At 43.6% G+C, this 15,048-nt stretch overlaps 1 protein-coding gene across 1 annotated transcript in view; it reads right to left on the reverse strand.

Annotated features, from left to right (window-relative positions):
- The window catches only part of LOC139550058 (MAP kinase-interacting serine/threonine-protein kinase 2-like), a 43,573-nt gene that overhangs the window by 22,677 nt on the left and 5,848 nt on the right, over positions 1–15,048 (reverse strand). Inside the window, exons 3-5 of the mRNA XM_071360647.1 lie at positions 14,538–14,628; positions 13,085–13,192; positions 8,808–8,905 (exon numbers count right to left, since the gene is read on the reverse strand). Of these exons, the coding sequence (XP_071216748.1) occupies positions 8,808–8,905; positions 13,085–13,192; positions 14,538–14,628 (297 nt within the window). The remainder of the gene's footprint in view (positions 1–8,807; positions 8,906–13,084; positions 13,193–14,537; positions 14,629–15,048) is intronic.

Consider the following 15,048-nt stretch of genomic DNA (forward strand, 5'->3'; position numbering starts at 1 on the left):
AAACAGGATGCACCTGAGCTCAATTTCGAGTCTCATAGCAAAGGGTCGGAATAATCATTTAAAAAAAGGTTACTGTTTATTTAATACATTTGCAAACATTTCTAAAAACCTGTTTTCGCTTTATCATTATAGGGTATAATGCGTAGATTGAGGATTTTTTCAAATCAATTTTAGAATAAGGCTGTAATGTAACATTTTGAAAAGTCAAGGGGTCTGAATACTTTACGAATGCAGTGCATATGATCAGCAGTACATTTACCGTTAATCCCTATCATTTCTCATCTACAATGTTTGTTTACGGTCATTTCTGTTAATGAATTCAATACAGTATTATTCCAGTTTTTTACCGTTCTCATTGTCTGAGTGGACACGTTGTTTGCAGAGCACATAACCCAGGCTTGTGAGAAACAAGTGGGGGTTTATTTCATTCCTTTACTTAGATGTGTGTATTAGGTATTTGTGAAATTGTTAGATTTGACTTTTTATTTTATTTAACTAGGCAAGTCAGTTAAGAACAAAATCTTATGTACGATGCCGGTCTAACCTGGACGACGCTGGGCCAATTGTGCGCCGTCCCAAGAATGTTTGAAACAATGTTGCAAATTTGCTAGGGCTTCAGGCCTGACCCAAGTTGATACAAATGTTTCCAGTTGGTTGCAGACAGGCCATGTGTAGCCAATGTGATTTATAGGACATCTATTTTTAATCAAGATAATTATTCACCTGCAGGCTGTAATGCTTATTGCATCATGATTGCAAGATGTCCCGATATCGTCTCCGACTGTACCGTTATCTGGTTAACATGTCCATTCTAGAACGCCCTTCTAACCAATCGGAAACGGGAATTCAACAATGCCGTGGTGTAATATAAATTAAATGCTAAACGAAAATGTGGCTATGAAAACCATACTTGGCACGCACGCAGATGGGTAGAAATGCTAAGATGAATTGGCATTCCACATGAGAAAGGTTGCACACTCCTCGTGTAGCCTATTAACAGCCTGAGTGACCTGCCTGCTGCCAGTTGGGGGGGGGGCTTTCTATTGTGGGCTGAAAGGGCGTCAGGAAGTAGAACAGACGCCAGGTCACTGCTCGCTCACACAAGCACACAGCGTCCGCAACAGGGGCCTGAGTCAGCAGCGAGCTGAAACTCATTTGTAGCCTAACCATGCACTCACATTTGCTCCTAATCCATTTCCAATTGAATCAACAAATAATAACAGTAACACCGAGTTACTAGTCGGTCCCACTGAGGCAAACAGATGCAGTCCGCTGATGTCTCTAGGGGCTCACTGTGACTGGAAGAGAAGGTGGAGGGGGCTACCATGGAGCATTTCCTTTCTTCAGACTACCAGCCATCTGCCTGAGGAAACAGACTTAGAATGACAGCGGGAGCTAACTAACAATAGCTGCAATGACTTGTTCAAAACAATAACACTAGTCTTGGCACAGAGAAGTACGTCACAAATGGGGCGGCAGGTAGCCTGGCGGGTAGGAGCATTGGGCCGGTAACTGCAAGGTTGCTCTCGCACCTCTGATTCAGAGGGGTTGGGTTAAATTCGGGAATACACATTCTGTTGTACAACTGACTAGGTATCCCCCTTTCTGTTGTACAACTGACTAGGTATCCCCCTTTCTGTTGTACAACTGACTAGGTATCCCCCTTTCTGTTGTACAACTGACTAGGTATCCCCCTTTCTGTTGTACAACTGACTAGGTATCCCCCTTTCCCTTTCAGTTTTACAACTGACTAGGTATCCCCCTTTCCCTTTCAGTTGTACAACTGACTAGTTATCCCCCCCTTTCCCTTTCAGTTGTACAACTGACTAGGTATCCCCCTTTCCCTTTCAGTTGTACAACTGACTAGGTATCCCCCTTTCCCTTTCAGTTCTACAACTGACTAGGTATCCCCCTTTCCCTTTCTGTTGTACAACTGACTAGGTATCCCCCTTTCCCTTTCTCAAATGTACAAAACTAAATAGTAAGGCTGTCTCCGACTAAAACAATCTGGGTCAACCAAGCGTAGTCTGTTCTTTCGACTAATCAATTGGTCAATTTTAAGTGTATTTTTTTTCTTTACATATATAGACACACCCTGTGTCTGAATAAAACCAACTATAATTAGGCTTCTTTGCCTGATGCTTTAATTAAAAATCAAGACAAATGACTAAAGAGGGAGCAAGAGATCAATATAGCTGCTGTTGCTGGCCTTGGCAGATTCTGCTACTATGTTCCTGAAGTTGGCAGTAACAGGCTGTTATCCTACCATTTCTACTGATCTGTATAGTTGGCAGTAACAGGCTACACCAGCAGTCTGCAACCTTCTCCATGTGGAGTGCCAAGTTATCCTACCATTTCTACTGATCTGTGTAGTTGGCAGTAACAGGCTGTTATCCTACCATTTCTACTGATCTGTGTAGTTGGCAGTAACAGGCTGTTATCCTACCATTTCTACTGATCTGTGTAGTTGGCAGTAACAGGCTGTTATCCTACCATTTCTACTGATCTGTGTAGTTGGCAGTAACAGGCTACACCAGCAGTCTGCAACCTTCTCCATGTGGAGTGCCAAGTTATCCTACCATTTCTACTGATCTGTGTAGTTGGCAGTAACAGGCTGTTATCCTACCATTTCTACTGATCTGTATAGTTGGCAGTAACAGGCTACACCAGCAGTCTGCAACCTTCTCCATGTGGAGTGCCAAGTTATCCTACCATTTCTACTGATCTGTGTGCCAGTTATGATTTTCATATGCGCATTTCTGTTCGTTTCATTTATAATAAAGTCTAAATATCTCAAAATCAATATCATGTGGTTAATAAAATTGTATCTAAATAATATTGATACAAATCTAACAGCAACTTCTATTGGCAATATGTAAAAATATCCTACATAAACCCAACAAATAAGGGCCTCCCGAGTGGTGCATCGCAGTGGAAGAGGCGTCACTACAGACCCGGGTTCGATCCCGGGCTGTAGCACAACCGGCCGTGATCGGAAGTCCCATAGGGCGGCGCACAATTGGCCCAGCGTCGTCCGGGTTTGAGGACTGTTTGGCCGAGGGGTGGCTGTACTTGGCTACACACTTTGTTTTTATACAGTGGACACAGATGTTTTTGTTTTGTTGTCCAGTAAAGACCATTTCATAAATTAGATATTAGCGACTCCTTGTGGCGGGTCGGGCTCCTGCAGGCTGACCCCGCTCGCCAGTTGAACTGTGTTTCATCTGACACATTAGTTCCGGGTTAAGTGGGCGTAGTTTATTTAGTGGGCTCATGTTTAGAGAACACATGACTCGACCTTCGCCTCCCAAGCCCGTATAAGGAGTTGCAGCAATGAGACAAGATCAAAATTGGGGAAAAGGGGGTAAAATACAACAAGTTATAACAATTTATATAAAAAATTGCAGCCCCGCAGGTAGAAAATACCGGGATAAAAATAAATATCACATTGGCTATGCATGGCCTGTCTGTAAGGAACTTGAAACATTTGGGTCTGGCCTGAAGCTTGCTAGCAAACTGGCATAAAATATTCTGGGCCCTCAGCATTCCCAGGACAGAGACACGGCTACAGGCTATTTGAGCAAAGGATAAGAAGTAATCAGGAAGGTCTATTTTATGACAATTCCACTGGATCAGAGCAAGACATTATTTCCCCTTTCATACTGAGTGGTCGAAAGGGAGAGAGCTGTTTTCCTCACAAGTGTAGCCTAGGTTGTGCGCTCTGCAAACGCATGTCCCCAAACGCGTGTCCCCAAACGCATGTCCCTAAACACGTGTCCACTCCTACAATGAGAACAGCAAGACTGTAATAAAATTATATTGAATGAATTAACAGAAATTACAGTATCCAAACAAACACTGTAGATGATGGTAATTAATGGTCAATGTACTACTGGTGATACTGGTGGGCCATCCCAGCGTCCTCCGCAATGGATTAGTCCACCCAGACAGCCGCCAACCAGACAGCGGCCAACCAGACAGCGGCCAACCAGACAGCCGCCAACCAGACAGCCGCCAACCAGACAGCCGCCAACCAGACAGCCGCCAACCAGACAGCCGCCAACCAGACAGCCGCCAACCAGACAGCCGCCAACCAGACAGCGGCCAACCAGACAGCCGTCTCATGTACCACTGCTCGACAAAAAAAAAAAAAATCTGTCGACCAACTGCCTATCAACTAAACAATCGACCAGTGCAATAAATGGGGTAGGACCTACAAACAAATGGAGGGATATAGTCCCCATAGCAGGTGATCACATTTGGACAGATGGATATTTTATCAAGTTTTAAACCCTCGAAGGTCGATGTCCTGATCGCCACGTTAATTGAATAAGCATAATTTTAAAAAAATCCCCATAAAAAAGTGTCAGTTTAAACTAGTGATATGTTTTTGTGCACCGGCTGGGTCTCAATCCATCGCATCTGCCGATGTCGTATTCCCGCAGCGGAAGGAGAGGGCTAGAGCGGTGTTTATCAGACCAAAATCATCTGGTTTTATTTTACCTATGAAGAATTGTTTTTCTCTCTCTCGAGTACAAGTCAGGGATGTGAACATGTTGTTGAACTGCTTTAGTAGAGGACATTTCATAATAGCAGAGAAACTGCCAGAGGGAAGTCAGTCCGTTGAATCAACTTATGTAACCCTACCAGCAGCGGCTTGCATGAGGACAAAGACCTGTTTCAAATTCCCTGGCCCAGTAAGAGACATACAGAACATGTGTGTCCCAAACGGCACCCTTTTCTCTACATAGTGCACTCCTTTTGACCAGAGCCCTATGAGTCTGGGTCAAAAGTAGTGCACGATATAGCAGATTGGCTACTTCCCAAATGGCACCCTGTGAGATCTTTTTTTTTTTTGTTTTACATAAACACCCTCCCTGGTTCCCTGTTCCTCCCTCTCAACACCCCCCTCCCTGGTTCCCTGTTCCTCCCTCTCAACACCCCCCCCCCTCCATGGTTCCCTGTTCCTCCCTCTCAACACCACCCCCTCCCTGGTTCCCTGTTCCTCCCTCTCAACACCCCCCCCCCTCCCTGGTTCCCTGTTCCTCCCTGGTTCCCTGTTCCTCCCTGGTTCCCTGTTCCTCCCTCTCAACACCACCCCCTCCCTGGTTCCCTGTTCCTCCCTCTCAACACCACCCCCTCCCTGGTTCCCTGTTCCTCCCTGGTTCCCTGTTCCTCCCTCTCAACACCACCCCCTCCCTGGTTCCCTGTTCCTCCCTCTCAACACCACCCCCTCCCTGGTTCCCTGTTCCTCCCTCTCAACACTACCCCCTCCCTGGTTCCCTGTTCCTCCCTGGTTCCCTGTTCCTCAATCCTCTGCAGGTTGTACATTCTGTTCCATGTCATTGGAGGCCTTGACAGCGAATAGGAGGGATGAAAAAGGAGAAAATGACCACCCACCCTTGGCTGTGATTGGCTGACAGACAAGGCCCGAGGTTCAGAACAATCACAAGAGGAAGTTTGTGCTGAGTTAGCAGCTGCTGCAGGACAATAGACTACAGCAACAACTCTCCTGGAGGGCTTTAAACATCACACTGGCTACAGGGCACACCACGCAGTGATGATCACGTCTCACAGCTACCATTTAAATAACACACTGGCTACAGGGCACACCACGCAGTGATGATCACGTCTCACAGCTACCATTTAAATAACACACTGGCTACAGGGCACACCACGCAGTGATGATCACATCTCACAGCTACCATTTAAATAACACACTGGCTACAGGGCACACCACATCTCACAGCTACCATTTAAATAACACACTGGCTACAGGACACACCACATCTCACAGCTACCATTTAAATAACACACTGGCTACAGGACACACCACATCTCACAGCTACCATTTAAATAACACACTGGCTACAGGGCACACCACATCTCACAGCTACCATTTAAATAACACACTGGCTACAGGGCACACCACATCTCACAACTACCATTTAAATAACACACTGGCTACAGGGCACACCACATCTCACAACTACCATTTAAATAACACACTGGCTACAGGGCACACCACATCTCACAACTACCATTTAAATAACACACTGGCTACAGGGCACACCACATCTCACAGCTACCATTTAAATAACACACTGACTACAGGGCACACCACATCTCACAACTACCATTTAAATAACACACTGGCTACAGGGCACACCACGTCTCACAGCTACCATTTAAATAACACACTGGCTACAGGGCACACCACATCTCACAACTACCATTTAAATAACACACTGGCTACAGGGCACACCACATCTCACAGCTACCATTTAAATAACACACTGGCTACAGGGCACATCACATCTCACAGCTACCATTTAAATAACACACTGGCTACAGGGCACACCACATCTCACAGCTACCATTTAAATAACACACTGACTACAGGGCACATCACATCTCACAGCTACCATTTAAATAACACACTGGCTACAGGACACACCACATCTCACAGCTACCATTTAAATAACACACTGACTACAGGGCACACCACAGATATCAACCGTGGGGAAATAAAGTAGCACACTGTCATTTATACTTTATTGCATGTCTGAACTAATGTTTCTAGATAAGTATTGCATGTCTGAACTAATGTTTCTAGATATATATTGCATGTCTGAACTAACGTTTCTAGATAAGTATTGCATGTCTGAACTAATGTTTCTAGATATGTATTGCATGTCTGAACTAACGTTTCTAGATATATATTGCATGTCTGAACTAATGTTTCTAGATAAGTATTGCATGTCTGAACTAATGTTTCTAGATAAGTATTGCATGTCTGAACTAACGTTTCTAGATAAGTATTGCATGTCTGAACTAATGTTTCTAGATAAGTATTGCATGTCTGAACTAATGTTTCTAGATAAGTATTGCATGTCTGAACTAACGTTTCTAGATATATATTGCATGTCTGAACTAATGTTTCTAGATATGTATTGCATGTCTGAACTAATGTTTCTAGATAAGTATTGCATGTCTGAACTAATGTTTCTAGATAAGTATTGCATGTCTGAACTAATGTTTCTAGATATGTATTGCATGTCTGAACTAACGTTTCTAGATAAGTATTGCATGTCTGAACTAACGTTTCTAGATAAGTATTGCATGTCTGAACTAATGTTTCTAGATATATATTGCATGTCTGAACTAATGTTTCTAGATAAGTATTGCATGTCTGAACTAATGTTTCTAGATAAGTATTGCATGTCTGAACTAATGTTTCTAGATATATATTGCATGTCTGAACTAACGTTTCTAGATATATATTGCATGTCTGAACTAATGTTTCTAGATATATATTGCATGTCTGAACTAATGTTTCTAGATAAGTATTGCATGTCTGAACTAATGTTTCTAGATATGTATTGCATGTCTGAACTAATGTTTCTAGATATATATTGCATGTCTGAACTAACGTTTCTAGATATGTATTGCATGTCTGAACTAATGTTTCTAGATATATATTGCATGTCTGAACTAACGTTTCTAGATATGTATTGCATGTCTGAACTAATGTTTCTAGATATGTATTGCATGTCTGAACTAACGTTTCTAGATAAGTATTGCATGTCTGAACTAATGTTTCTAGATAAGTATTGCATGTCTGAACTAATGTTTCTAGATAAGTATTGCATGTCTGAACTAATGTTTCTAGATAAGTATTGCATGTCTGAACTAATGTTTCTAGATATGTATTGCATGTCTGAACTAATGTTTCTAGATAAGTATTGCATGTCTGAACTAATGTTTCTAGATATATATTGCATGTCTGAACTAATGTTTCTAGATATATATTGCATGTCTGAACTAATGTTTCTAGATAAGTATTGCATGTCTGAACTAATGTTTCTAGATATATATTGCATGTCTGAACTAATGTTTCTAGATAAGTATTGCATGTCTGAACTAATGTTTCTAGATAAGTATTGCATGTCTGAACTAATGTTTCTAGATATATATTGCATGTCTGAACTAATGTTTCTAGATATATATTGCATGTCTGAACTAATGTTTCTAGATATATATTGCATGTCTGAACTAATGTTTCTAGATATATATTGCATGTCTGAACTAATGTTTCTAGATAAGTATTGCATGTCTGAACTAATGTTTCTAGATAAGTATTGCATGTCTGAACTAATGTTTCTAGATATGTATTGCATGTCTGAACTAATGTTTCTAGATATATATTGCATGTCTGAACTAATGTTTCTAGATAAGTATTGCATGTCTGAACTAATGTTTCTAGATAAGTATTGCATGTCTGAACTAATGTTTCTAGATATGTATTGCATGTCTGAACTAATGTTTCTAGATATGTATTGCATGTCTGAACTAATGTTTCTAGATAAGTATTGCATGTCTGAACTAATGTTTCTAGATATATATTGCATGTCTGAACTAATGTTTCTAGATATATATTGCATGTCTGAACTAATGTTTCTAGATATATATTGCATGTCTGAACTAATGTTTCTAGATATATATTGCATGTCTGAACTAATGTTTCTAGATATATATTGCATGTCTGAACTAATGTTTCTAGATATATATTGCATGTCTGAACTAATGTTTCTAGATAAGTATTGCATGTCTGAACTAACGTTTTGGCACACCGTGATCCTGAAACCTGGTTCAAACACAAATTATCTGGGAGTTTTATAGAATGTGACCCTTTCTAGATATTCAGTCAGCCACAGAGGATATGCATCTAAAATCAGGGCAGAGTGTGGGTGAGGAAGAGGGCGGGGCAGAAATTGGAGGGACGGGCAGAGAGTAGAGAACAGTACCTTGACAGCATATTCCTTCTGGGTGATGAGGTTGATACAGGTCTGGACGACAGCATAGGCCCCCTCGCCCAGCACCTCCATCTGCAGCACGTAAACATCTGGTGACAAAGTATTAACATGGCCGCTATCAAAACGCAGCGGCGCACACTATATGTACAGTGCATTCGGAAAATATTCAGACCCCTTGACAAATTATGTTACGTTACAGCTTTATTCAATTGATGAAATTATTTTTCCCCCTCACCAATCTACACAACATACCCCGTAATGACTAATGATAATTTATTACAAATTCAAAACCTTATTTACATAAGTATTCAGACCCTTTGCTATGAGACTTGAAATTGAGCTCAGGTGCATCCTGTTTCCATTGATCATCCTTGAGATGTTTCTACAACTTGGAGTCCACCTGTGGTAATTGCAATTGATCGGACATGATTTGGAAAGGCACACACCTGTCTATATAAGGTCCCACAGTTGACAGTGCATGTCAGAGCAGAAAACCAAGCCATGAGGTCGAAGGAATTGTCCGTAGAGCTCCGAGACAAGATTGTGTCGAGGCACAGATCTGGGGAAGGGAACCACAGTGGCCTCCATCATTCTTAAATGGATGAAGTTCGGAAACACCAAGACTCTTCCTAGAGCTGGCCGCCCGGCCAAACTGAGCAATCGGGCGAGAAAGGACTTGGTCAGGGAGGTGACCAAGAACCCAATAGTCACTCTGACAGAGCTCCAGAGTTCCTCTGTGGAGATGGGAGAATCTTACAGAAGGACAACCATCTCTGCAGCATTCCAACAATCAGGCCTTTATGGTAGAGTGGCCAGACGGAAGCCACTCCTCAGTAAAAGGCACATGACAGCCTGCTTGGAGTTTGCCAAAAGGCACCTAAAGGACTCTGACCGTGAGAAACAAGATTCTCTGGTCAGATGAAACCAAGATTGAACTTGTTGGCCTGACTACCAAGCGTCACGTCTGGAGGAAACCTGGCACCATCCCTATGGTGAAGCATGGTGGTGGCAGCATCATGCTGTGGGGATGTTTTTCAGCGGCAGGGACTGAGACACTATTTAGGATCGAGGGAAAGATGAACAGAGCAAACTACAGAGGTCCTTGATGAAAACCTGCTCCAGAGCACTCAAGAGCTCAGACTGGGGCGAAGATCCACCTTCCAACAGGACAACGACCATAAGCACACAGCCAAGGCAATACAGGAGTGGCTTCGGGACAATTCTGTCCTTGAGTTGCCCAACCAGAGCCCGGACTTGAACCCGATCCAACATTTGACAGAGCTTGATCTGCAGAGAAGAATGGGAGAAACTCCCAATACAGGTGTGCCAAGCTTGTACCGTCATACCAAAGAAGACTCAAGGCTGTAATCGCTGCTAAAGGTGCTTCAACAAAGTACTGATTAAAGGGTCTGAATACTTATGGAAATGTGATATTTCAGTTTTTTTGCTTTGTCATTATGGGGTATTGTGTGTAGACTGACGAGGGAAATTAATCAAGGCTGTAACGTAACAAAATGTGGACAACGTCAAGGGGTTTGAGTACTTTCCAAATGCACTGTACATAAAATCCAAGTCATTTATTGGGTAAGAAGGCACAGTGACGCCGAAACGTTGGTGGTTACCCAATAAATTACTGGGAGATATACACACAGAGATAAACTTTTTATAGTTTACAGTTTATTTGCCATTAGACAGCCAGCACCTTATTGCCTCTGGGTGCGCATTAACTCATGCTCTTTATTAAAATAATATTGAAGTAAAATGCTCTTTAATTATTAGTTTTATTACTTAACACTAATTTTTCTTAAAACTGCATTGTTGGTTAAGGGCTTGTAAGTCAGCATTTCACTGTGAGGTCTACTACACCTGTTGTATTCAGCATTTCACTGTGAGGTCTACTACACCTGTTGTATTCAGCATTTCACTGTGAGGTCTACTACACCTGTTGTATTCAGCATTTCACTGTGAGGTCTACTACACCTGTTGTATTCAGCATTTCACTGTGAGGTCTACTACACCTGTTGTATTCAGCATTTCACTGTAAGGTCTACTACACCTGTTGTATTCAGCATTTCACTGTGAGGTCTACTACACCTGTTGTATTCAGCATTTCACTGTGAGGTCTACTACACCTGTTGTATTCAGCATTTCACTGTGAGGTCTACTACACCTGTTGTATTCAGCATTTCACTGTGAGGTCTACTACACCTGTTGTATTCAGCATTTCACTGTGAGGTCTACTACACCTGTTGTATTCAGCATTTCACTGTGAGGTCTACTACACCTGTTGTATTCAGCATTTCACTGTGAGGTCTACTACACCTGTTGTATTCAGCATTTCATTCAGCATTTCACTGTGAGGTCTACTACACCTGTTGTATTCAGCATTTCACTGTGAGGTCTACTACACCTGTTGTATTCAGCATTTCACTGTGAGGTCTACTACACCTGTTGTATTCAGCATTTCACTGTGAGGTCTACTACACCTGTTGTATTCAGTATTTCACTGTGAGGTCTACTACACCTGTTGTATTCAGCATTTCACTGTGACGTCTACTACACCTGTTGTATTCAGCATTTCACTGTAAGGTCTACTACACCTGTTGTATTCAGCATTTCACTGTGAGGTCTACTACACCTGTTGTATTCAGCATTTCACTGTAAGGTCTACTACACCTGTTGTATTCAGCATTTCACTGTAAGGTCTACTACACCTGTTGTATTCAGCATTTCACTGTGAGGTCTACTACACCTGTTGTATTCAGCATTTCACTGTGAGGTCTACTACACCTGTTGTATTCAGTATTTCACTGTGAGGTCTACTACACCTGTTGTATTCAGCATTTCACTGTAAGGTCTACTACACCAGTTGTATTCAGCATTTCACTGTAAGGTCTACTACACCTGTTGTATTCAGCATTTCACTGTGAGGTCTACTACACCTGTTGTATTCAACATTTCACTGTGAGGTCTACTACACCTGTTGTATTCAGTATTTCACTGTAAGGTCTACTACACCTGTTGTATTCAGCATTTCACTGTGAGGTCTACTACACCTGTTGTATTCAGCATTTCACTGTGAGGTCTACATTTACATTTACATTTAAGTCATTTAGCAGACGCTCTTATCCAGAGCGACTTACAAATTGGTGCATTCACCTTATGATATCCAGTGGAACAACCACTTTACAATAGTGCATCTAACTCTTTTAAGGGGGGGGGGGGGGTTAGAAGGATTACTTTATCCTATCCTAGGTATTCCTTAAAGAGGTGGGGTTTCAGGTGTCTCCGGAAGGTGGTGATTGACTCCGCTGACCTGGCGTCGTGAGGGAGTTTGTTCCACCATTGGGGTGCCAGAGCAGCGAACAGTTTTGACTGGGCTGAGCGGGAACTGTACTTCCTCAGAGGTAGGGAGGCGAGCAGGCCAGAGGTGGATGAACGCAGTGCCCTTGTTTGGGTGTAGGGCCTGATCAGAGCCTGAAGGTACGGAGGTGCCGTTCCCCTCACAGCTCCGTAGGCAAGCACCATGGTCTTGTAGCGGATGCGAGCTTCAACTGGAAGCCAGTGGAGAGAGCGGAGGAGCGGGGTGACGTGAGAGAACTTGGGAAAGTTGAACACCAGACGGGCTGCGGCGTTCTGGATGAGTTGTAGGGGTTTAATGGCACAGGCAGGGAGCCCAGCCAACAGCGAGTTGCAGTAATCCAGACGGGAGATGACAAGTGCCTGGATTAGGACCTGCGCCGCTTCCTGCGTGAGGCAGGGTCGTACTCTGCGAATGTTGTAGAGCATGAACCTACAGGAACGGGTCACCGCCTTGATGTTAGTTGAGAACGACAGGGATCACAGCATTTCACTGTAAGGTCTACTACACCTGTTGTATTCAGCATTTCACTGTAAGGTCTACTACACCTGTTGTATTCAGCATTTCACTGTGAGGTCTACTACACCTGTTGTATTCAGTATTTCACTGTGAGGTCTACTACACCTGTTGTATTCAGCATTTCACTGTAAGGTCTACCTACACCTGTTGTATTCGACGCATGTGACAAATAAAATTGAATCTGACAAAAAACAACAAATAAGCATATTTCATGAAGGATGCTCGAGATAAAAGCTAGTCTGTTTGGTACATTAGTTAAATGTAAAGGTTGGGGACTGATCGGCACAACACGTGTGGATGTATACGATTGGGATTATTATATAGCGTACTCGCATGCTTTCATTAGACAGTGGATAATCATTTTAAAAATAATTTCCTAGTGACTTGCCTTGGAATCGCCCGGTGAAGCTGTCTGTGGTCCTACATCTCTTCTTCTTCTTCTTGTTGGTCCTCTTCTTGGCATCGGGGATGTTAATAGGCTGGCTGGCTGGCATGTCTAAGGAGGGAGGAGGATAGGAGATGAGGGACATTGTGCTAACAAGGGGACAGTTGATGGCATACATCCAGAGTCACAGGCTGGCTGGCTGGTTGAGTGTCTTTGGACGAGAGAGAGCGAGAGGACAGAATAGAGACGGCACCACAACACATCCTGGGGACAGAACGGGAGAGCGGTCACTAAGTGGGTCGCGGTGCAGCGGTTCTAGGACCGGAAAGAAACGGAACACTGCTCTCGGATCAGCTTTTCTCCATTAAAATCTTTCCTAAACATTTGAAATCATTTCACAATACTGACGACAGATCAGCTCATAGAAAGATATGACAGCCTAATGGCTTCAAATACTGTGTCTTATTCTAATGCTCACCCAAAACAAACTCATTAAATCACAGACTCAGCACATCATTGAGCACACGGCTACAACTTCATTAAATATATTGAGACAAGTTACAAATAGCAAAAAGAAGCCCATTGATTGAACATTAAAAGCATATCAATATGATTGAAATAGGCCTTTACCACACTGGCGTCGCCGCCGCCTATAGCCCACTGGCGTCGCCGCCGCCTATAGCCGACTAATCGTCGCCGCCTATAGCCCACCGCCGCCTATAGCCCACCGGCGTCGCCGCCTATAGCCCACCGGCGTCGCCGCCTATAGCCCACCGGCGTCGCCGCCTATAGCCCACCGGCGTCGCCGCCTATAGCCCACCGGCGTCGCCGCCTATAGCCCACCGGCGTCGCCGCCTATAGCCCACTGGCATCTCGTTTTGCATCAATTGTGCAGAGATATGACAACTTTGTATTTGTAGTCAACTTTGTTCTGAAGTTATCATTGGTCACAGAGACAGACTACTAACGACCGACTTCGCATGTTCTGTTTGTGGTCTGAGGCGTTAGATAACAAGCCTTTTCAAGTACAATGTTAATTAACGATGGTTTTGGGAAACACGGCAGAGATATAACGACGCTCCTACGAAGACTAACGATGGATTTAGCCTTACGATGGTTTTGGGGAAACCAGGCAGAGATATAACGACGCTCCTACGAAGACTAACGATGGATTAAGATGGTTTTGGGGAAACCGGGCCCGGGGAGAGCTGTGACGGTGGTTCTGTTATCAGGCAGATGAAAGCAGCAGAGGTAGTATATGATATGCCGGCGTAGTGATGATATCCTCATAGCAAGGTTACTACGAGTCAGATGGCTCCTGTGTGTGTGTGTATGTGTATGTGTATGTGTATGTGTATGTGTATGTGTATGTGTGTGTGTGTGTGTGTGTGTGTGTTAAAATCAAATCAGAAACGGTAAATCCCAAATCAAAGGGACTTTGCTGCCAGGAACTTACCAGGTCTTGGGGGACAATCTAAATGTAAGTTTGACTCGTGGAGACTGGAGTCTGTTTTGGTATAATCTTCAGAATCGAAAGGGTTTTGGACCTAAGGGAGGAACAGAACAGAAACAAACAAGGCTTTGAGTTTGACAGCCTAGAGGAGAGTCATTCACATCACAAGGTCATATGAAGCCACAGGAAAGACTAAACATTGCTCCACGGGCCAAGGGACCGATTTAGTCCAAACCAACTCCTCTTCAGACCCTGGCTGACCTCCAGGTTAAACATAACCTTCGCCTGACGGGCCAATGACTAACCTACCTGCTAAAAGGTTCTGTGACAGGGTGGGTGTGGGGAGGGGGGGGGGGGGGGGGGGGTGTACGGGCCAATGACTAACCTACCTGCTAAAAGGTTCTGTGACAGGGTGGGGGGGTACAGGCCAATGACTAACCTACCCGCTAAAAGGTTCTGTGACAGGGTGGGTGTGTGTGTGGGGGGGGGGGGGTACGGGTCAATGACTAACCTA

This window comes from Salvelinus alpinus, chromosome 23, assembly GCF_045679555.1.
Source record: "Salvelinus alpinus chromosome 23, SLU_Salpinus.1, whole genome shotgun sequence".
Classification (NCBI taxonomy): Eukaryota; Metazoa; Chordata; class Actinopteri; order Salmoniformes; family Salmonidae; genus Salvelinus; species Salvelinus alpinus.